The sequence below is a fragment of the Protobothrops mucrosquamatus genome, unplaced genomic scaffold, assembly GCF_001527695.2.
Source record: "Protobothrops mucrosquamatus isolate PMUCROS unplaced genomic scaffold, P.Mucros_1.0 scaffold_279, whole genome shotgun sequence".
Taxonomy (NCBI): domain Eukaryota; kingdom Metazoa; phylum Chordata; class Lepidosauria; order Squamata; family Viperidae; genus Protobothrops; species Protobothrops mucrosquamatus.
In genome coordinates this window covers 410,396-432,112 of record NW_015386355.1, presented here as the reverse complement: position 1 = coordinate 432,112, position 21,717 = coordinate 410,396, and the positions used below count along the sequence as shown (strand labels likewise).

At 39.5% G+C, this 21,717-nt stretch overlaps 1 protein-coding gene across 1 annotated transcript; it reads left to right on the top strand.

The window, feature by feature from the left end:
- The first annotated feature begins 2,587 nt into the window (after window positions 1–2,587).
- Window positions 2,588–20,761, top strand: ARL6IP5 (ADP ribosylation factor like GTPase 6 interacting protein 5). Its single transcript, XM_015831763.1, has 3 exons — window positions 2,588–2,889; window positions 16,968–17,185; window positions 18,994–20,761. The coding sequence occupies exons 1-3, from the start codon at window positions 2,714–2,716 to the stop codon at window positions 19,164–19,166; spliced, it is 567 nt and encodes a 188-aa protein (XP_015687249.1). The 5' UTR covers window positions 2,588–2,713; the 3' UTR covers window positions 19,167–20,761.
- The last annotated feature ends 956 nt before the right edge of the window (window positions 20,762–21,717 follow it).

Genomic DNA, 21,717 nt, shown 5'->3' with positions numbered 1-21,717 from the left:
TGACAACCATTTCAAATCAATAGTTGTTTTTCCAACTGTGCACTTTTCCAAAATTTCTAGTAAAACATTTACTAGATTGTTAAATACTTGGAAAGGACTATGTTAAGTATGCAATATTCCCATTCAAGCAGTGTTCAGAGGAAGAAAATTACGCTTTATGCCTCTGCATTCTTATCTGAGAGAAAGGTATTCTATTGAATACCATGGTCTACAGGTGGTCCTCAACTTATGACCACAACTGTTAAGTTTGTAGTAGGGTTAAGTGAATCTGGCTTCCCCATTGACTTTACCTTGCAAAAGGTAATCACGTGACCCTGGGACGCTGCAGCCATCATAAATGCATGCTACTTGCCAAGTGTCTGAATTTTAATCACGTGACCATTGGGATGCTCCAAAGGTCATAAATGAAAAACCGTCATAGGTCACTTTTTTTAGTGCCACTAAATGAATGGTTGTAAGTCAATGACTACCTGTACAAGATAAACTAATCAAGATACAACGTGAATGAACTGGATCAAAGAACATATTATATACTGTTATGATCAGATCAAGGATGAATGTTTGTCCAAATAAGTTTCCAGGAGGATTTCAACCTAACTTATACATACATACATACATACATACATACATACATACATACATACATACTATTAAAAATTACACTAAAAATGGTCGAGTGATTCCTGGGTACATACATGTTAAAAGCTGTACAACGACACTAGAACACCAGGAAGAGTTAAAACCAAAAAAGTTTTAATAAATATTTAAAAACCTAGCTTTCGTTGAATATCTATCAACGTCATCAGGGTGTGTGTTGGTCAGTGGGAGGGCCCCTTTATAGATGAAGTGATGTTAACGCCCCGACTCATAGATCTTGTTACTGGGCCCAGCCGGCCATTCAACTCTATAGTTGTGGCTTCTGTAGTGTTGGCTACAGCAGTAATCCAGCCAACACTACAGAAGCCACAACTATAGAGTTGAATGGCCGGCTGGGCCCAGTAACAAGATCTATGAGTCGGGGCGTTAACATCACTTCATCTATAAAGGGGCCCTCCCACTGACCAACACACACCCTGATGACGTTGATAGATATTCAACGAAAGCTAGGTTTTTAAATATTTATTAAAACTTTTTTGGTTTTAACTCTTCCTGGTGTTCTAGTGTCGTCGTACAGCTTTTAACATACATACATACATACATACATACATACATACATACATACATACATACATACATACATTTGTCCAAAGAGTTTCCAGGAGGATTTCAGCCTAATTATATATATATGGCTAACATTAACCTGGTCCACTCCATTGTTATCCAGCTGGTGGGTGGTTGTGTCATTAATAGGGACAACTTTTCATTGGCTCAGAGGTGGCCAAATGACACTTTATTCCAGTTAAGCTCAGGGCCAAGGGAAAAATTGTACAACAGCTCCAAGCATTCTTTACATATGAATAAACTTACACCTGTTGTGTATAAATCTTTGTCTTGAGAAGAAAGGATAATTTGCAAGGATGGAAGAGTAAAGGGGAGCTCTAGGGCACAGTGTTGGTTTAAACTAGATGTATTTTTAATGTCTTTATTATTGCTTATAAATAAGGGAGCAAAGGTACCTAATACTCCTCTCTATTTTCCCTTCAACAGGTGAATTGGTCTCAGAGAAATTGACTGACTCAAAGTCACCCAGCTGGTTTTTCATGCCTAAAGCTGGATTAGAAATCATCTCCTCAAGTCTGAGGCTAGCATCTTAACCACTGGTTTAGATTTTTTTTTTCTAAATCTTATCACTTTTGCTAATTACATGTCACTTTTTTGTCACTTTATAACTTCACTTACCCTAACAGAAAATAACATGCTGGATATGTATGCATGTACATTATAATTATGTTTATCCCACAAGCATAATGCGCCTTGGGAGTTTTTTTTTAAAAAAAGTATGTTTTAGTTCATTTCAGACCTTAAATAAATTTCATCTATATGTTCCTCCATGCTTGCAAGGTCATAATTCAATCTTTTTGAACTGAATTTTGATCCTACTTCACTCAAGTCCCATCCTGAGACACTAAAGCCAACTAAATTATTCTGTCTTACAGTAAAATCTCCAATCGGAGGTATTTAACAGAATTTTTTGAAGGGGGGGGAAAAAATATTTATTTATTTATTTATTTATTTATTTATTTATTTATTTATTTAAATTTATATCCCGCCTTTCTCCTTGCGGACTCAGGGCGGCTAACAACCGGATAAAAAATACAAAATATCAGACTACAAATTTAAAAGTTAATTAAAAGGCAAATATTAATAATTGGTCTAATTAAAATTATAATTAAAACCCCCTCTAAAAATTTTCCCCTAGGCCAGTCCCGCAAGCTGGAATAACCATGTCTTAAGGGCGCGGCGGAAGGAAGGGAGATCAATATATATTTGGAAGTCGCTTTAGGAAAAGAACAGAACGTTCCTAGGTATCCTCGAAAAGCACATCAGGAAAGAAGGGGAGGAGCTTTTTAAAAAAAATACCCTTCCACCAACTCCCCCCCTGTGTGTGTGTGTGTGTGTGTTTGCTAATTTTGCAGGCAACCACAAACACAAAGCCGATGAGCTGGCCAGCTCGTCGCTCTTAACCCGGTTTTGCTGACGTCTCCCTTGCCGCCCCTTCTGGCGCTGCTGCTGCCGCTCCTGCCGCAGAAAGCCGGATGGGAGGAGAGTCGCTATGGACGTGCAAGTCGCGCCGCTGAGATCGTGGGACGATTTCATCCCGGGCCACGACCGCTTCGCCGTGCCGGATTTCAAAGATATCTCCAAATGGAACAACCGGGTGGTCAGCAACCTGCTCTATTACCAGACCAATTACCTCGTGGTGGCTGCCGCGGTGTTTTCCATCGTGGGGTAAGCGCGTCGGCCGGAGGATGAGCGGCGTGGCCCCCGGGAATAGCGTTGCCCTTTAAGGCTAGCAGCAGGGCGATGGCGAAGTTTAAGCTCCAGAAGTCTCTCCCTCTCCCGCCGGCCCCATTGCAGAAGGATCGCCGTGGGGAGAAAAGAGGGCAGGGCGTCGCTTGGCGTTTGAGCTGCCCTTCTGATATGGGAAGCAGCCCTATGGAAGTATAAGGCTTCCGGTTAAGGAGAGCTGTCTCCAAAATGCCTTGAACCATCTTCCCACCTGGAGCCTCCGCGGCCCCGCTGCAGTGACAACTCCCAGAATTAGGCCTACCTTCCCCCGTTTTTTTAAGATGGAGGAAATATTTATACGCAACTGTTCCTCGATGTATTTCCTAAAGTTAACGAAGCTTGGTTGCAAAGCAGCGAATGGGATTATTGTTTTAACTAGAGAGAGTAGGTATATTTGAGAATCTTGGATTATAATCTCAGGGTAAATGTTTAGATACAGGAAAAAGCAGCCCAGTTTGCTTTCATTTTATATATAAAAAAAGCTATTTCTGCTTTACATAATAAACTGCCATAGATGCGCTTCCAGGAAAAAATAGATTTAAAATTCCATTGAAGAGTTGCCACATAAAGTGTGGTTTGAGGTGGAGCAAGTAAACACCAAGTTTCTCTTTGGAGGCCATTGATGACGAATGATGTGACTAATAGTATATTTTGGCTATCAGTGGCCTTTAAAGGGATTATCAAGGTTCCCTTTAGTTTTAAAGCTGTATCTTTAAAATAGTGTTTCGTTTCTGCAGTGCTCATGGGAGCAATAAAAATAAAATGACAGTGCTACTTTGTGTCTTTTAGTATTTTAGCCTTATTGATTAGTGTTACTTGAAAAAGTAAACTATGTGTCACTGTTTAAATAATTCAGCATTTCAAAAGCATTTCTCAGTTAATAACTATGGAGACAAGACCTTTTGAAAAGGTATGACTCTTCTTTAAACATAAACACAATTTCATCTGGATATGAAAAAATTATGAAATATGAAAAGTCCACATTTGGTGCTGCCATTGCATAAATGAAATGCAGCCAGATAATACATTTTCATTATAACCAATGAAGTTTGTTGGGTAATATGTTTGTCTTCATGGAACATGCATTACGGGTAATCCTTGATTTATGACCACAATTGAGCCCAAAAGACCCAAGACAGTGAAGTGTATTTTGCCTTTTACGACCTGTCTTGTTACAGTTGTTAAGTGAGTCGCTGCAATTGTTAAGTGAATCTGGCTTCCCCATTGACTTTGTCAGAAGGTTGCAAAAGTTGATCACATGACCCCGGGACACTGCAACCATCTTAAATTCAGGCCAGTTGCCAAGAGTCCGAATTTTGATCATGTGACCAAGGAGATGCTGCAACGGTTGTAAGTGTGAAAAAATTATTTTATTTATAAAATGTATTGGCTACCCATGTTACCATAGGGTAACTCTGGGCAGCTTGCAGTTACATATAAGCTAAAACATAAAAAGTTAAAAAACATTAAAAATGGTTATAAGTCAGTTTTTTTCAGTGCCGTTGTAATTTCGAAGTTGCTAAACAAATAGTTGTAAGTCAGGGATTAACTACTTCAAATTATTGCTTAAAACTATTGTATGTTAATATATAAAATATATTCTATACGATGTAATATTGTATATCAACATACAATAGTCTATAACTAATGGACAGGTTATATAATGGAATGTGCCCCTGCAGGAGTTGAGGGAGGGGTTGGCAACACAGAGCCTTCCCAGAGAGCCACCGAAATTCAGAGACTCCACAGTCCCAAGCTGGATAAGGGAGGGGAAAGAGGTTCAGGGTAGCAACACTCTAGAATCTCTTGGTATATCTAATAGGTTAGAAGATTATTGCTTTAGTTTGGCAAGATTCTGTCCATTAGTTGTAATTAAAGTATTGGATTCAGTTGGATTTTGTTGTCTTGTCTCGGGTTTGGGCCTGGCAAGTTAATGGTAAAATTTTGTATAGATATTGTAGTGGATCATGATTTTGATTTCAAACTTGTTTTTCAACTTTAAATAATAGTATAAAAGCAGCATATCTCATAAGATCTCCAATATTTTCTTCATGCTCTATGCCAGGGCTTTTCAACCTTTTCACCCATTGTACCACTTTTAGGATATGGCAACATCCGAGTACCACCAGTCGCCTAGCAAGGTGTCAAAAACTTGATGACCCTTCTCCCAAAAAAGGAAAAAAGTGATGAAGTACAGGTAGTCCTCAACTTACAACAGTTCGCTTAGTGACTGTTCAAAGTTACAATGGCACTGAAAAAAGTGCCCCCAAGCCACAGCCGAGCAAGACACCTGCCTGCCCGCCCAGCCGCACTCTTCTTTCTGTCCGAGGTTTTCATTGTTGTGAGCATTTCTGTTGAGGATTGGCAGCGGGGGTGGGGTGGGGGGTGTTTGGTTTTTATTCCCCCCATCTGCTGAGTGGTTGCAGCAGGTTTTGGTCACTTCCCATGACCCTCGGATACTGTGACCGTCATAAATATGAATCAATTGCCAAGTATCTGAATGTAAATCACAAGACCCTGGAGATGCTGCAACATTCCAGCTGATCGGCGCTTCTTCTGGGCTCAGCAGAAGCTCCAGGATCAGTGCTGAGCTCCAGCTGGAGCCTGGAGCTGATCCTGGTGCTTCTGCTGAGCCCTGACAGCACTGAAGCTCCAGCCATCTCTCACTCAGGCTTGTGCAGTGCTGCCACCAGTTCAGCTCATTCCCCTCCCCCGCTACTTTTCTAGGATGGTCGCGTACCACCTGCCAGGTGCCAATGTACCACAGGTGGTACCCGTACCACTGGTTGAAAAGCCTTGCTCTATGCTGTTCTTTGGCCAATCGGATATATTCTGTGTTCTTTCATTCATTTGGATAGAGGACGGTGGGTGTATACCAGAAAATGAGAATGCCATTACTTTTAGTCTGGGGCAAACTAATGGTTATATTGCTGTTTGTTTAAAGTGACTGAAGTCTAACGTTGCTACTTCTGTGTATTCTTTTTATCTCTCATGTCACTTTATATCTTCTTCTCTAAAATTGAATTAGTGTTCTCCACAGAATATGTGATCCACAGTGCTGCTTTATAATGCCCCCAACTCACACAATGTTGGTTTGCTTCTTTGAAATGATTATATCAAAGTTTTTGACAGCTGACAGGAACAAAGAGAGCTTTTGAATATTTCAGTAGATGAGCAAGAGGTTATATGAGAAGACAGTTTTTCATGAATCATGTTTCTTAAACCACTGATAGCTTTAGAGGTCACCACTCGAAGCTTTGTCACCTTGGTACCTTCGGGATGGTCTTCTCCAAGTAGAATTTGATCTGGAAAGGGTGCTATGAGTTCCTACCTCTAGAGAAATCAGAAGGGTTAGAAACCCAGAAAATGACCTCCTCTGAGGTTAGTCCGTCCCCCACATTCCTTTATCCTTTATTTGAAGACTTTCCTCTTCTGCAAGGCTTCTGGGGAATGGTTTTTGATTTTTAAGAGTGTGCAGATATCCATATTTGTATCAACCCTTCCAGCAGTTAGTGATACTTAACATTATGGGGGTTTTTACAGCCAAAATACTGGGCTGTGTTGATCATTTTTATTTTCCAAATATAAATATGGGGTCTATCAGGAACCCAGAGGCATTCTGATTTCACCAAAATGATACTATGGGTAGATTTACGTTTTTAGCTTGACACTTCCGCTGTGAGTGAACAGGAAGCTAGTGGGCTCCAGGGGAGGTGTTGCATTGCCTTCTTATGGTTCACATTCTGCTTGCTGCTATATCTAGGTTGGAGTGTCAAAATAAAATGTATTGAAGAATGTTTCCTATTTCCTGTACATCAGATGTTAGAAAATAATCCAGTATCAGCTTGTTCATTTGCTTGTTGACTCAGATGAACTCTTAGAATATCTGTTGCTGATTTCTTGGTGCCACCAGTTTATTTTTTGATGCAACATTTCCCACCCAGGGACACCTTTTATTTCTGAGCAGAAGCATAGGGCATCCATTCAGCTGATTATTTATACTGGATGCTTTCCTCTCCTGGCTATTCCTGCATATTCACTATATGTAATAAAGGTGGGGAATAAATAAACAAACCTGTTCCTCATTAGGGAGAACCAGGGCTTTTTTTCTCATAGAACCGCCCAGAATGGAGTTCCGGCACCTTTTTTGTATGGAACCTTGTAGGGTAGGCAAGGCGGGTTGTATGACGTGTGTGAGTTCCGGCACCTTTTTTTTTTTTTTTTTTTTTTTTTTAGAAAAAAAGCACTGGGGAGAACTAATGTTCCTCTCAAGTCTCTGGTTTGCACATTGTCTGAATAACATCAAGCTCAGATTACCAGAGTACTACCAAGTTGCAACATATCTACAAAGAAACTTGTACTGGCTGATAACATTCAATAAATCTCTCTTAACAAGAACTATATTTAGGGGGAATCATATGACTAACCTTGCTTCCGATGTCATCCATGGCATGTAATGACTATAGCTTGGAGGACTTCAGATGATATCAGGCCTGATGGATTACTTGTTTTATCTTCAGTAAGATAGTATCAATACTGAATGTCTGCTGTTAGAGAAGAATTATTCTGCAATGGCTTAACATTCTTTAAAAATAACAATGCACACAGACTCGCTGCTGATTAACTGTTGCTCTTGCAAGACCAGATAATTGCAGGCCGCTTATAGGGATAGGTTTGATAGGTGCCATGCTGCTTCTCTTCTCAATTTCAGAATGCACTAGCAATTTAAATTGGAGGCAGAACGTTTTCAGCCAGCCCTAGAGTTTGCAATATTTATTCATTTATTTGGTTATTTATTTATTTAATGAGATTTATCGTTGTCATCGTCAGCCATTCAGTCGTGTCCAACCTTCGGCCACTCCAAGGATCAGTACTCTCCATGCCCCTCTGTTTTGCTTGCTTCAGATCTGCCATGGTCATCTCAGTGACATCTTTTATAGTGTCCAGCTAGCGGGTACTAGGGCGGCTCCTCCTTTTTCCACTGATCATTCGCAGCATGATTGACTCTTCAAATGGGTCAACTCTCATGACATGACCAAAGAATGACAGTCTCTGTTTGGTGATCTGGGCTTCAAGCAATATTTTTGGGTGAGGTTCGGTCTAGGACAGTGGTGGCGAACCTATGGCACGCGTGCCAGAGGTGGCAGAGCCCTCTCTGTTGGCACGCGTGCCACCGCCACCAGTAGCAGGTCCGTCAGGCCACCACCGCCACCTGGACCAGGAGCCCTGCTCAGCACAAAGAAGGCGAAGCAGCTGACTAGCAAGCTCAAGTAGAGGTGGTAGAGCAGAGGTCACCGACCATTGTCGATTGGTGGACTGGAAGAAAAGGGAGGGGGAAGCATTTTATATGCGTGCATGCACGCATGGGGCCGCAAGCATGTACACACTGCAAATGGGGTGAGGCTAATGCCTGCGTGATACTAGCCGCCCCATTCTTGCATGGTGCAGCGCCTTGTATCTGCACTCCGCGGTGCAGCAGCGGCCGTTTTTGCGCCTTGCAGCACAGTGGACCATTTTTGCGCCCCCGGGTTTTGCGTGCCAGAGGCGGCACTCAGAGGCACCTCCCTGCCCCCCCTGAGGGTACCACAATGCTGATGCGGCCCTGGCACTTTGCAATAAATACAGTAAGTGGGTTTTGGGTTGCAGTTTGGGCACTCGGTCTCTAAAAGGTTCACCATCACTGGTCTAGGACTTCTTTGTTTGTTATTTTTGTAGTCCATGGGATGCATAATACTCACCTCTAGCACCACAGTTCAAAGGCATATTTCCTTCTCCTGTCAACCTTTTTCAGAGTCCCAGGTTTTGCAGCGTAAGTAGCAATTGGAAAAATTACTGTGTTAACCAATCTGAATTTGGTTGCGATGTCTTTACTCTTCCAGATGTTATTCATGCCAGACATTGCAGTTGTTCCAAGTGCTACATGTGTTCTGATTTCAGGGCTGCAGTCACCATTTTGGTCGATTTCAAAGCCCAGGAGGATGATTGCAATTTACATTTTTTCCTAGTTTCCAGCAAAAAAATGCCCATAGTAATGCATTGATTATTTAACAACTACAGCATTCACTTAACAACCCACCATGTTTATTTAACAAGAGCGGCGTTTGCTTAATGACCAAAAAGTTGTAAAATTGGTCTGGTAACATGGATAACTTGACTTATGACCGTCATGATTTGTAATGGACATTCCAGGCACTATTATGGTTGAGGATTACCTGTAATAGCCTATTCTCAACAGGAATGGGAATAGTTTGCAATAGAAAATTTAGTCTTGGTAAAAAAATTATTTTGACTGTTGCAATTTTTTCTACCCAAACCAAATTTAATTTCTTCCGTTTAAAAATATCTGTCATTACATGTTCTCAAATTGGTAAATAATTGTTCTTGAATACATCCTTACTGTTTTTTGTTTAAAAAGCTCCTAAATATTTAACCTTTTAAGCAGCAATGTTAAAACCAATTAGCTGATAGAAAAATTGCTTTACATTTTCTGTCAAATTCCTTATCAACATTTGTTTTCTTCAGGCACTTGGATTACCAAGGCTTCTAATGCTAATACAAATAAAGGAGAGAGAGAACATAATTTTCTGGTTCCCTTCAATATAGTGCATTGCTGTGAAATAAGACCATTATCTTTTTGTTCTTCATAAATACTCTGTATAAAAATGTTAGCGCCACAACTTATTATTGTAAGAATTGCAAATAAAAAAGACCATTCCAGATGTGAAGGCTTTTTCCAAAAGAAAAAAAAATAAGAAAAATCATAGGCAATCCTTGCTTCTTCTGATTTATCTTACTGATAGCCTTTAAAATATATCTGATATTATCTCTCATATGTTTTGGGAGGACAAAACTCATTTGATCAGGATGTAATGTCTCTATTAGAATTTTTTTGCAGTGTTTGCAGTGAAGAATGTATAATCTGCATTCAGTAATGAAATGGGTCTATATTTTTCAGGGCAAACTGAATCTTTTCCTTCTTTATAAATAAAAGAAAGAAAAGCTTATTTTTATGATGAGAGGACTTCTTCGTATACCTGAATATTGTTCATTACTTGAATTAAACGTTTAATCAAAATTTCCTTGCAACATATTGCAGAAATATCACCAGGTCCCTGAGTTTCATTCTTTTTTAACTTTTTAATTAATACTTTGTTTTTGCCTTCTGTTATGGGCCAATTAACAATTTCTTTTTGTTGCTCAGTGAATTTTTAAAGTAATATGCCATTCAAATATTCATCCATTTTTGCTGGATAGGATTGCTGTGTGCAATATAATTTTAATTTATGACTTGTTTCTAATTGTTTCGCATCATTTGGTAAGGTAACTTTCTGCTTTTAAACAGATTTCCATTTGATGCAAGAAAGATGAACAACCTTCTCATAAATGTTTTATTAGCCTCCCATATTGTGATTTGGAAGTTTCAGAAATTAAATTCCTGTTGACATTTCAGTTCCTGTTGAGACATATCTTTAATGTTGTCTCGGAAACTTAGTAAATGGTTATTATTACATTTGTTCAATCTGGAGATATCCATGTTCAGTCTTGCAGTATTGGATTATGATCTGCATATATTGATGGTGCCATTTCTTTATCAATATTAGTCAACCATGAATCTGAATTCCAACTCACATATATTTTGGATTCTGGAATAAAATTTGTGACTGAAGAATAGTAAATATATTCACTGTTTATTATCTCTTTTGGATGTGTGGAGATATAATGTCATATAGTTTGGTACAATGTGAGGAAATTTTTAACTAATTCTATTTGGTAAAGTTGATTTATGCAGAAGACAGAATAAAATGCATTTGTATCCCAATTTTTAAAACATAATTATAGTATCAAGAAGGAATTGGAAATGGTTCATAACCCTTATTGGCCTTCTTAATAACTTCTTTAAAAAATTACAATTTCTCAATTATAAAGATTCAAATCTATGATTACAATGAAATGTGCATCCAAATTGTAATATATGCTGCCAAGTCAGCTATTTGTTTTCTGTATTCCGTGAGCACCAGAAGCAGACCACTCAAAGGAAAAATCTAGTCTGTTAGTGAAATGACTAATAGCAATTTCGAATCGAGTCATATTGTGATGATTGGGAATTACGGGAATTAAAACCTATGCATCTCTCCTCTGTGATTGTGCTGTTTTGGGATAATGAGAGTTTGGGAGTTGTTGTCTGGCACATCTAGAGGGATCTAGATTGGGAAAAACTGATTTGAACACTATTTTTAAAGATCTTAACCTAGCTCAATAGGATCTTTGAAAATCTGAGTTGTTTGCATGACAATACAGTGGTACCTTGGTACTCATCCTTAATTGGTTCCAGGAGGCTTAATGAGTACCAAAAATTATGAGTAACAAACAAATTTTCCTTATAAAGAATAATGCAGTGAGTCACTAGGCAGCTGACACGGACAAGTTGTAGCTTATGTGTTGAGTACCAAACATAATGAGCATTTTGACAATGCGTCAAAATGTGTTGAGTACCAAATTCAATGAGTTTCAAAGCAGTTGAGTACCACTGAATAACATATAAATTACATTTATTAAGGTGGAAGATTTTGGATTGTGTTCAGAAAGTTCTATGACTTTTCTCTGAGTTGGAGAAGAGAGGGCCATCATGCAGTCTTGAAACAAGTTGCAGCTGTTTTAAAAACAGTTTCACACTCATCCACGCTCCAAACCACCTTCTCAGAATAGAATTCAAAAGACTTGCATAACCATAATAGATAGGGAAACAAAATAATGATGAAATAAATTTCAGCGTGGATAGTTCTGAGAACAACTCCTGAAACTGTTTACTTCGAACCATTTTAAAAATAAGATTCCATATGGTCACACCCTAGGTCAATCCACAAACATTTATGCAGCTAAATATTCTGAATGGCTAACCTTGGGGCGTGCTAATCTCTTACCATTAAGAGAGGGCATTCATGGTTATAATTTTTTTAAAAAACCTAATCTTAGTTATGTTGTTTTACTCAGATGACATCACTAACTGTAATGTTGGAATCGATAACAAATCCAATACAAGAGACCTAGATATCAGTTTGAAATTGCCCATGTGTACAATTCCATCTTATTGTGGTTTCTATTTCCATTCACCAGTCGGTGAAAAACTGGAACTTTGAATGTTGACTCACTGCAGGGAAACATATGGCAATCTAGTATACCTTTCCTGAGCTTTTTCTGCCAAATCCAGTAGGGTTGCCAGCTGTCTGCTGTTGTTATGATTGTTGCTTTAAATGTGTATATTTGTGTTGCTTGAATCTTTCTAGGCAGGAAATCTTCCTGCTCATCCTTGCCTAAGGGAACATATTACTTTAAATATACCCATCACACTGTCAAACAACTCTAGGCAGTTTACAATGTCATGAAATAAAGGAGAACATTAAAAACAATAAGCATTAAAAACGAAAGCTTTTCCTGCCTTATAGTTGTTTACTTGAGCTTATATCTGGGATCAGTCAGATCCACAGCTGGTCTTTCTCTTCTGGTGCCCCAGACATTGTTTCTGATGCTTCATCTTCCGGAGATTTGCAGTAAAGTAATGTATGGCCTGAGAAACATCTGAAGGTGCTTCAGATCCGTCAGGTATCTCATGGGTGCGCTGCTCCTGAAGGTCCTGAGTAGCAGTTAATTTTGGTTGGACCAGAAGTGACCTAACCATGCATGAGGGAATTCAATATGATGTTCTCTGTGACAAATGTGAGTTTTAATATACAACTACCTTCATGTGTCAGACCAGAGATTCTAGCAGCTGTAAAAGGATTGGTCGGGGCTTGATCAATGCTTCCACAAAACAATCCTCTGGACTGATTAATTTGACTCCCCTTTGCCTGTCTGGCATAGCAAGGTCAATTACTGTCTGCAAAAGGTGGTAGCTCAGATGCAACGTGGGAGCCAAAAAGATAATGTTAAAGCAGTGTCAGCTGCTTTAAGCTTTAATTAAGTTAAATTCCTTGCTCTGCTTCCTGCTAGAAATGTGATGTTTGTACTGCATTAGTTTGTGACACGCCAAACTAATCGCAGCTCATCAATCAGTGCTTTTAGGTGTAGTTATTTATTTAGTGTATTGCATATAATGTCAGGGAAATCTACACATTCTAGACACAATGCAGTCCTGACAGCCTAGATCAGTGGTGGCAAACCTATGGCACAGGTGCCAGAGGCGGCACTCAGAGCCCTCTCTGGGGGCACACGCGCTGTCGCCCCAGTCCTAGGCCTTCAGCTGGGTTTTATAAAACCTTTTCGCTTTAGGCGTCCACCGCCATGTGCAAAAAAAAAAAAAAGGTTCTATCAGTCAGTTTCAACGGGAAAAAAAATCTTGCAAAGTTGGAATTGATTGATTGAACTTTTTAGTTCCACCCAATCTGCCATTACCACCGCAGCCACGCCCAGCCAATGGGCCACACCCAGCCAATGGGGCACATCCACCCGGCACCCAATGATGCATAAGTGGGTTTTGGGTTGCAGTTTGGGCACTCGGTCTCTAAAAGGTTCGCCATCACTGGCCTAGATTGCTAGTTCATTCTGTTTGGCACTTGTGTGCCTATCCTTGGTGCACCACAGGGGGCTAACTAGCTTACACCAGCTAACTAGTGGGGCTCAGATTGCTGGCTCTTCCAGGTTCCCCCCCCCCTCTCCTCACTTCACATTGTGTCGCAGTGGCTTGCATCCGGCCAGGTCAAGTGCTGGCCTTTGCTCTCCATGCTCACAAACACAGCTAAGTCTTTCCCACCAAAGTGGTACCCATTTATCTACTTGCTATATTGCATCCCCCTAGGTGTAGATTAAACTTGTACACATAGATTAGGCTCTGGGCAGTCCCAGAAAGATAGCTTTGCATGGTGTTCAGTTAATTCCCCACTGAGTCTTGGCCTAATATTTCTGAGCTAACTTTTAAACGTAAGTTATTGCGGGTTTTTTTTTATTTAATGCAATGTACAAGGCTACCTTTTTAGAGCGACATTTCCTATGAAATAAATAATACAGCAGTGATTTCTGGCTGGAGTTAATTGTTCAGTTTTTCCAGGCAGAATTTCCAGAAAGTCTTTTTTTATTTGTTCTAAATATAGCTACGGCTGACCATAAGTGACTCAGACATTCAGAGAGACTGTTCTTTGTATGACACTCGGGATTTCAAATGAGCGACAACAGCAGGTGGTCAACAACTGTTGTGAAGGAAAGATGGCTGATACTTGCTAATTCCAGCTATATCTTTGGCATCCAATATTTTGACAATGAATCTAAAATGAATTGAAGCCTACTGGATATTTATAAGAGTGAACGCTAGTGGACATGTCATAGCAGGCAATGTTCCAGAATTAGCTTTGGACAGGACAGCAAGAATGGTTCATTCACAAACTAGGCAGTTTAGAACAGGATATTTTTTTTTTGCCCAGAACATAGTTGGCAACCCAAATATACTTCATAGTTCAACATTATTATGGATGTTTCACCATGACCATAGTCAAAAGACCAGTGGTCTATTCTTTCTTGTCTTGCAAAGTGCATTTATAAGAGTTGCCTTGATTTAATACCGTTGTTTGACTGAACAAAGATAGATCATGATGTTATTTTCCAAAACTTTTCCAACAGTTTAACCACGACCAGTGATCAAACTATAATTTCCTTTGACACAGATAAGGAAGATGACATTTGTGGATCTAGTGCAGTCTTCCCTAATCAAATGTCTGAAACAGGAATAGGAATAGGAATAGGAATAGGAATAGGAATAGGAATAGGAATAGGAATAGGAATAGAATAGAATAGAATAGAATAGAATAGAATAGAATAGAATAGAATAGAATAGAATAGAACCTTGGAGGTCTTCTAGTCTAACCCCTGCTCAGGCAGGAAATTCTATACCAGTGGTGGTGAACCTATGGCATGGGTGCCAGAGGCAGCACTCAGAGCCTTCTCTGTGGGTACACATGCCATTGCCCCAGCTTTGCCTCCACCCGCAACCCCCTCCTCACCAACAGCCTCCCTGGAGGAGAGTCGCTCCTGAGTGTGGCCCACGCAGAGCAGCGCAGCCAAGGACATGGCAGCCAGGCAGTGTAGACAAGACTCTGCCCTCACGCCCCAATGCACACAGTTGATGCTGCGGGGCGTGGGCAGAGAGCGTGGCCGCTGTGGCGCTGCTGGGCTGCCTGGGTGATCTGTGGCGGGCCCTGGAGGTGGTGAGTGGCCCTGCGGGCAGGCAGGGAGGGCAGAGCAGGGGGTGGAGCAGGGGCGAGGCCAGTTTTTGGGCACTCGGTCTCTAAAAGGTTCGCCATCACTGCCCTATACCATTTCAGACAAATTAGTTTGTCTTTCATTAGTTTCAATCCATTGCTTCTTTTCCTGCCTTCAGGTGCTTTGGAGAATAGTTTGACTCCCTGTTCTTTGTGGCAACCCCTGAGATATTGGAACACTGCTATCAGGTCACCCCTGGTCCTTCTTTTCATTAAACTAGACATACCCAACATATTTTTTACATCGTGATGACCATAACTGGATGCAGTATTTCAAGTGTGGCCTTACCAAGGCATTGTAAAGTGGTATTAACACTTTATGTGATCTTGATTCTATCCCTCTGTTAATGCAGCCTAGCACTGTGGCTTTTTGGGCAGCTGCAGCACACTGTTGGCTCATATTTAAGTGATTGTCCACTAGGACTCCAAGATCCCTCTCATAGTTACTACTATTGAGCCAGGTACCACCTATACTATACCTGTGCTGGCTAGAGATGATGGGACTTATCATCTGGCATTTGTACAGAATATTTTAGAGAAAATAGAATAAATACTTGAATTAAATATATACACACACAGGCACTAAATAAATGAAGATGACAGTTCAAGGAACTCTGTGTGTGTGTGTGTGTGTGTGTGTGTGTGTGTGTATCGGAGAAAAAAAGACTGACAGGAATGGATGATGGAAAGCAGGAACAGTGTGTAGACCAATGGGCTAGAAAGGAAGGGAGCGCTGATGGCAAGCCTTTTGGAACACTGGATCTGAATGCGCAGCCTGGAATGAGCAGGAGGGAGCGGTTAGAGAGCACACCGGCAGCAATGGTGCTGGGAGGGAGGAGATTGACAAGGATGAGAGAGGGGAAAGGTGTGGAATTGGAGTGCAAAAAAGAGAAGGCGGGACAACCAAGGCAATTACGGTTAGCCAGGAAGGATGGCCCTATCACACGGGCAATGAGTAAGCAGTTAGGCCAGCAAGGTGTATAAAAAGAATCTCCCCATCCCCTAAGCTTTACTCTGAGGACGCTGGCAGGGAACCAGCAAAAGCTAAGTTGTTTCTTTTAACATTGTAAATAGTTGTTTTTATTGTTTTTAAATATCTTTTTAGCAATAAACAACTGGTTTATACCTCTCACGGAGATCGAAGGCTGTGTTATTGAACAAATATGCCCGGGATTCGCATTTTTGCAGCTATCAAGGACACACACACACACACACACACACACACACACACACAGAGGAAGAAGTTTTAGTCTTCCTTGCCAAAGGCCTGTTTTATTTATTTAATGAGTTTTGCCCTATTTTACGACTTTTCTTTACACAGCTGTTAACTGAATCACCGCAGTTGTTAAGTTAGTAAAACGGTTTTTACGTGAATCTGTTTTCCCCACTAAGTTTGCTTGTCAGGAGACTGCAAAAGATTATCCCATATCCCTGGAACATCGCAACCATCATAAATACATACCAGTTGCCAAGCTTCCAAATTTTGATCACATGACCATATCATGTGAGGAGGATACTTGCAAGTGTGAAAAATGGTCATGTCACTTTTTTTGGTGCTGTTGTCAATAAATGAATGGTTGTAAATCGAGGATTACCTGTATTGTATTCATAGGTTAGGGGAACCCTGAACAACGTGTTGGCAGCCACACAGCTCAGAGGGAGAGTCTGAAGCCAAGAGGCTCAGTGGTTCTGCTTGGGTCCAAAGAAGCTGGTTGTCCTGTTGTGCCATTATCATTTGTTTGGGTGTGTTCACCATTGTCCATATCTTTCCAGATTCCTGAATCCCCTGAAAATGCTGCTTGGCATCCTTGTGGTGATCCTGGTCTTCACAGCCTTCGTGTGTGCATCCCACAAAAAAGACTTCATTTGCAAGTTTAAGAAGCAGTACCCTGCTGCCTTTGTCATAGCAATTATGTTACTGAGCTATTTCCTGATATCCTTTTTCGGAGGCGTCATGGTGTTTCTATTTGGAATCACATTTCCTTTGTTCTGTGAGTTTTTCTTACATTATCCGTAGCCAGGCATAAAACTGAATGTCAGTTCCTTCTGCAGCTGCTTTCATTTCTTTCCGTAAACTGTTAGGTGTCAAGAAACATTTCTCATTAGCTGCAAATATACAGAGAAATCAGTAGATGCTTTTACCAGTGATATTCAGGTGCAGGGTTTTTATTTACAGTCCAGATGGCAGACTTAACAGTTTTAATTGTGAAACCTGCTATCACGTTTAGCAGTATTTTATTTTGCTCGCCACCAAGGGTTTTGGACATAAATTGATGGCTATATGAATTGGATTAATAAATACATAAATCTCTGGCTGGCTATCCATTTAGCTGAGCTAATATTACATTAAGAAGTTGTGAATACTCCAACACTGGAAGTTTTTAAGAAGAGACTAGACAGCCATTTGTCTGAAATGGTATAGGGTTTCCTGCCTGAGCAGGGGGTTAGACTAGATGACCTCCAAGGTCCCTTCCAACTTTATCATCATCATCATCATCATCATCATAATCATTATTATTAAATTGGACTAAGCTAAATTGCAGAGCTCCATCACCAGCAGAAAAAAAAATTAATAATCTCTGCATTCAGAATTAAGGAACTGAAAAATATGAATGTTACGTTTTGTGTATGCATGCATAAAGAGATTTTTTGGTCCTAAGTGGATTTTGTTTTTCTCAGTAGATAGATTAGCAAAAGATGGGCTAATACTATAGGAGTCTTAGAAAGGATTTACTAATACATCATAATTTCAACCTGAACAAGAGGCTATTAATTCTGTTGTGTTACTATTAATCCAGGATAAGGACTCTCTCACAAATATATAATTATTCCCTATGAGTATATCGAATGACTACTTGGAAACCACTTCTGGACTTTGTGCTTGAAGTGAAAAAAAAATAAAACTTTGATTTTGGATTTTGCTGATTAGATAGGTTTGTTGTTATTGAAACGACTAGTTTATATCATGATATAACAGTAAAAAATTGAGGTTTGGTGCTGTTACTTTATTCTACTGCAGCAAAAAGGAGTTGGAAGTCAATACTTTTTTTCTTTCTTTTTCTCTCTTGCCCTATACTTTTCTCTTCCCTTTTTCCTCCCTTATTTTCCCATTGTTTTCTTTTGTATTTTGCATTTACAGTATATTATATTTTGATAAACTAATAAAATTTGGGGGGGGGGAATGAGTATATTGAATGACAAGGTTGATATATCATGTTAAGCTATGATATTGAAACCATTAATATTCAATAAACCAAAACTGGTTTGGTACATTCAGTACATATAAAACCATGAACTTTAAGTTCACAAGATTCAATGGCTGGGTTCATACAGGATGTTAAGAATGCCAAACTAAACTAAACATTTTAGGACTTAGCATGTTATATGACAATTCTGAAATTCAATAAAAAAATTAACTAGGTTCACAGATCAATGTGGCTTATTATATTTGTTTTTTGACTTAATGTATGAATGCATTTTTATGGCTACTAAACAAGGGTTTATAGCTTAGACCAGGGGTAGGCAATCTCGGCTCTTTTATGACTCGTGGACTTCAACTCCCAGAATTGCTGACTCAGGAATTCTGGGAGTTGAAGTCCACAAGTCATAAAAGAGCCGAGGTTGCCTACCTCTGGCTTAGACTATTGTGGCTTAGTTGACCAATTATGATTTTTTTTTAAAAAAAAAATTGCTTTAACATAGTACGTCAATAGGGCAGTTTTGTTGGCTGCCACTCAATCTTTTCACCAGTTATCTAGTGAAGAACACTTGTGACTTACTGTTGCTTTCCTTTCCCTAGTGATGTTTCTTCATGCATCCTTCAGGCTTCGAAATTTAAAGAACAAGATGGAGAACAAGATAGAAAGCATCGGCTTAAAGAAGACTCCCATGGGCATTATCCTGGATCTTCTTGAACAACAGGAGGAGACCATTTCCAAACTAGCTGATTACCTGGCTAAAGCAAAGGATTAAACATGCAGGTTGCGTGGGGAAATTTGTTCATTTTGTCCCACACCCTTTCTCAGTCTGTGAGTGAAAGTCGATACAGACTGCAAGAGTGAAGTATGGCAAAATAAAACACCCCAACTCTTCTGAGTTTCCTTTGCACAGGGGTGGTAGTAACCCATTTATAACCTGTCAAAAGTGTCTGAGATACAAATGCATTGGTTAATGTGCAGCACTCACTAGTGTGGAAATGTAGACTTCTTTCAGATTCTTTTCTCTCTATGTTAAGTATTTTCGAAACTGCATATTTTGTGGCAATTCTAAATGCACAGTATTCTTTTTACCTTCAAGCAACATAACTGTGTGCTACTGCACATATCCAAACTACTACTTTTGAGTGCAAGAATAAACCCAAATTATGTACATCCTGGTTCACCTTTTGAGTGGGATGTGGTTTCCCTATGGAGAAATAGAGACCTACAATTAGAAGTATGATATGCCCATTTTGTTGTGGGATATTTGAATCTGTCTCCTATTCAGTAGCTGAACCCTTTTTCCCCCAGCATGTTGCAAGCTTGCACAGATAATATCTAGCCAACAACATTCCTTCTTTCTGTATGCATAGAATTGTACAGTTAGGAGCAGATTTTGTAACAAGAGGAACATGATTTTCTGTGCATGCCCACATCCCAGTATTATACATGCTTTTAGTAATAATATTTAGTAATTGTCAGGCTTGAGATCTGCCATCACATAGAATTATGAATCTTACTGAGTATATGACTGGAAAACCAAATCTCTGTTTGTTAATATCGCATAATGACACTTAATTTAAATTTTGTGCAAGAAAAATAAATAATATTTAAAATACCACAAACTCCTTCCTTACCTTCTCTGTTCCACTTACATGCAACATTGTAGATTTATTTATGCTGCAAATAGTAGTAGAAAAGAAACTCATCCAATTTTCTGTTTGTGAGACTGATATTAACTAATGTTAGCTCTGTAACTCCCTATCCCTATCTTCTCTTTTTGGAACTGGAACTAAAATTGTAACATTTTATTTATTACATGCAGGCTTGTAAAGCTACTTGTAAAATACAACAGATTATTTGGTGGAGAATGTGTGAATATTTTCCAGCATTAAAGATTAGCAGCCTACACTTGATTTGCTTGTTGTCTTACAATGCTGTGGCTCTTCCAGTGTTTGGTTTAGTCTACAGCTTTGTCATTTTAATTAAATTACAAAATAATAAAATTGTATTTACGTATAAATGCTACTATAATTTTGAACAATGTTCTCTTAGTGTCCTTATTTAAATAGACGTGTCGCTGAAATACATTGTTCCAATAAATAATTAACAGGCACCCCATTGTTGATATTTGCCATTGGTTCAGTTACTCTATCAGTTTAAGATAGAGGAGGTCCTTTCAAGCTTTTGTATTACTGTTCTAGCACTACCAAGCTATTCCTGTGGAATTGTTATCATAACAAAATTCCAAAGAAGAGAACCTCCATATTTGGTCTTGGAATAAATTGTGCATGTGCTAAAACCAAGTGAAAAGGAGAAGAATAGCTATGTTAGAGTTGTTGGAGAAGTTGTTACTGTAGACCAAGGGTCTTCAAACTTGGCCCTTTTATGACTTGCAGACTTCAACTACCAGAATTCCTCAGCCAGCATGCCTGGCTGAGGAATTCTGGGAGTTGAAGTCCACAAGTCATAAAAAGGGCCAAGTTTGAAGACCCCTGTTGTAGACTTTAACTTCACTTTTGGATTCTTTGCTAGCTTTTCTTAGAGACTGAATAAAGTTCATAACCTCAGATTGTTTTGATTTTAGTTGTTGTTGGTTATTTGTAGCATATTAAATGGTTCTTTCATCACTGCTTTATTTGCCTTTGGGGAGAAGCTAATATTATGTTGGGCTACCAGAACTAGACGACAACAATTTGGAATCCAAGATGCAAACAAGAATATTATATGGATTTTTACAGCACAGATCAGGTAGCCCAAATATTGTACCTAATTTGGATAAAATACATATTTAAAAACACAAAATAATAAAGCAGTGCATGGGACGGATTATTGCCTTAAGACACGGTAACTGTGATTGCTTGATACTGCCCACTTTATTCTTGAAGTTTCCTGTCATGCCTGCCTGTTCTTTAGGAGATGTGATTAATCACAGATGCATCATGCAGATGTATCTGTGATTAACCGCAGATGTATCATAAGCATTAAGAAACAAGGCGATGGCTAACATCTTTTGATCAGTTAAAATCTGAATCATGCAAACCATGGTATTCCCTCTGACACTCTATGGAAGTGAAGGTTGAACAGGATAGCAAAAGTATTGATGCTTTTGAACTTTGATGTTACAGAGAATTCCTGAGGATACCACAGAAAGCCAAGAAAACAAATTGATGGATCATTGAACAAATCAACCCAGAGTTCCCAATTCAGGCACAAATGACTAGGCTTGAATTATCCTACTTCTTTTATACCATGCAAAGAGCTCTCTAGAAAAAGGTATAATCCTGGGAAAGGTGAAAGGAAGAAGAGGAGGAGGAGGGGGAGGA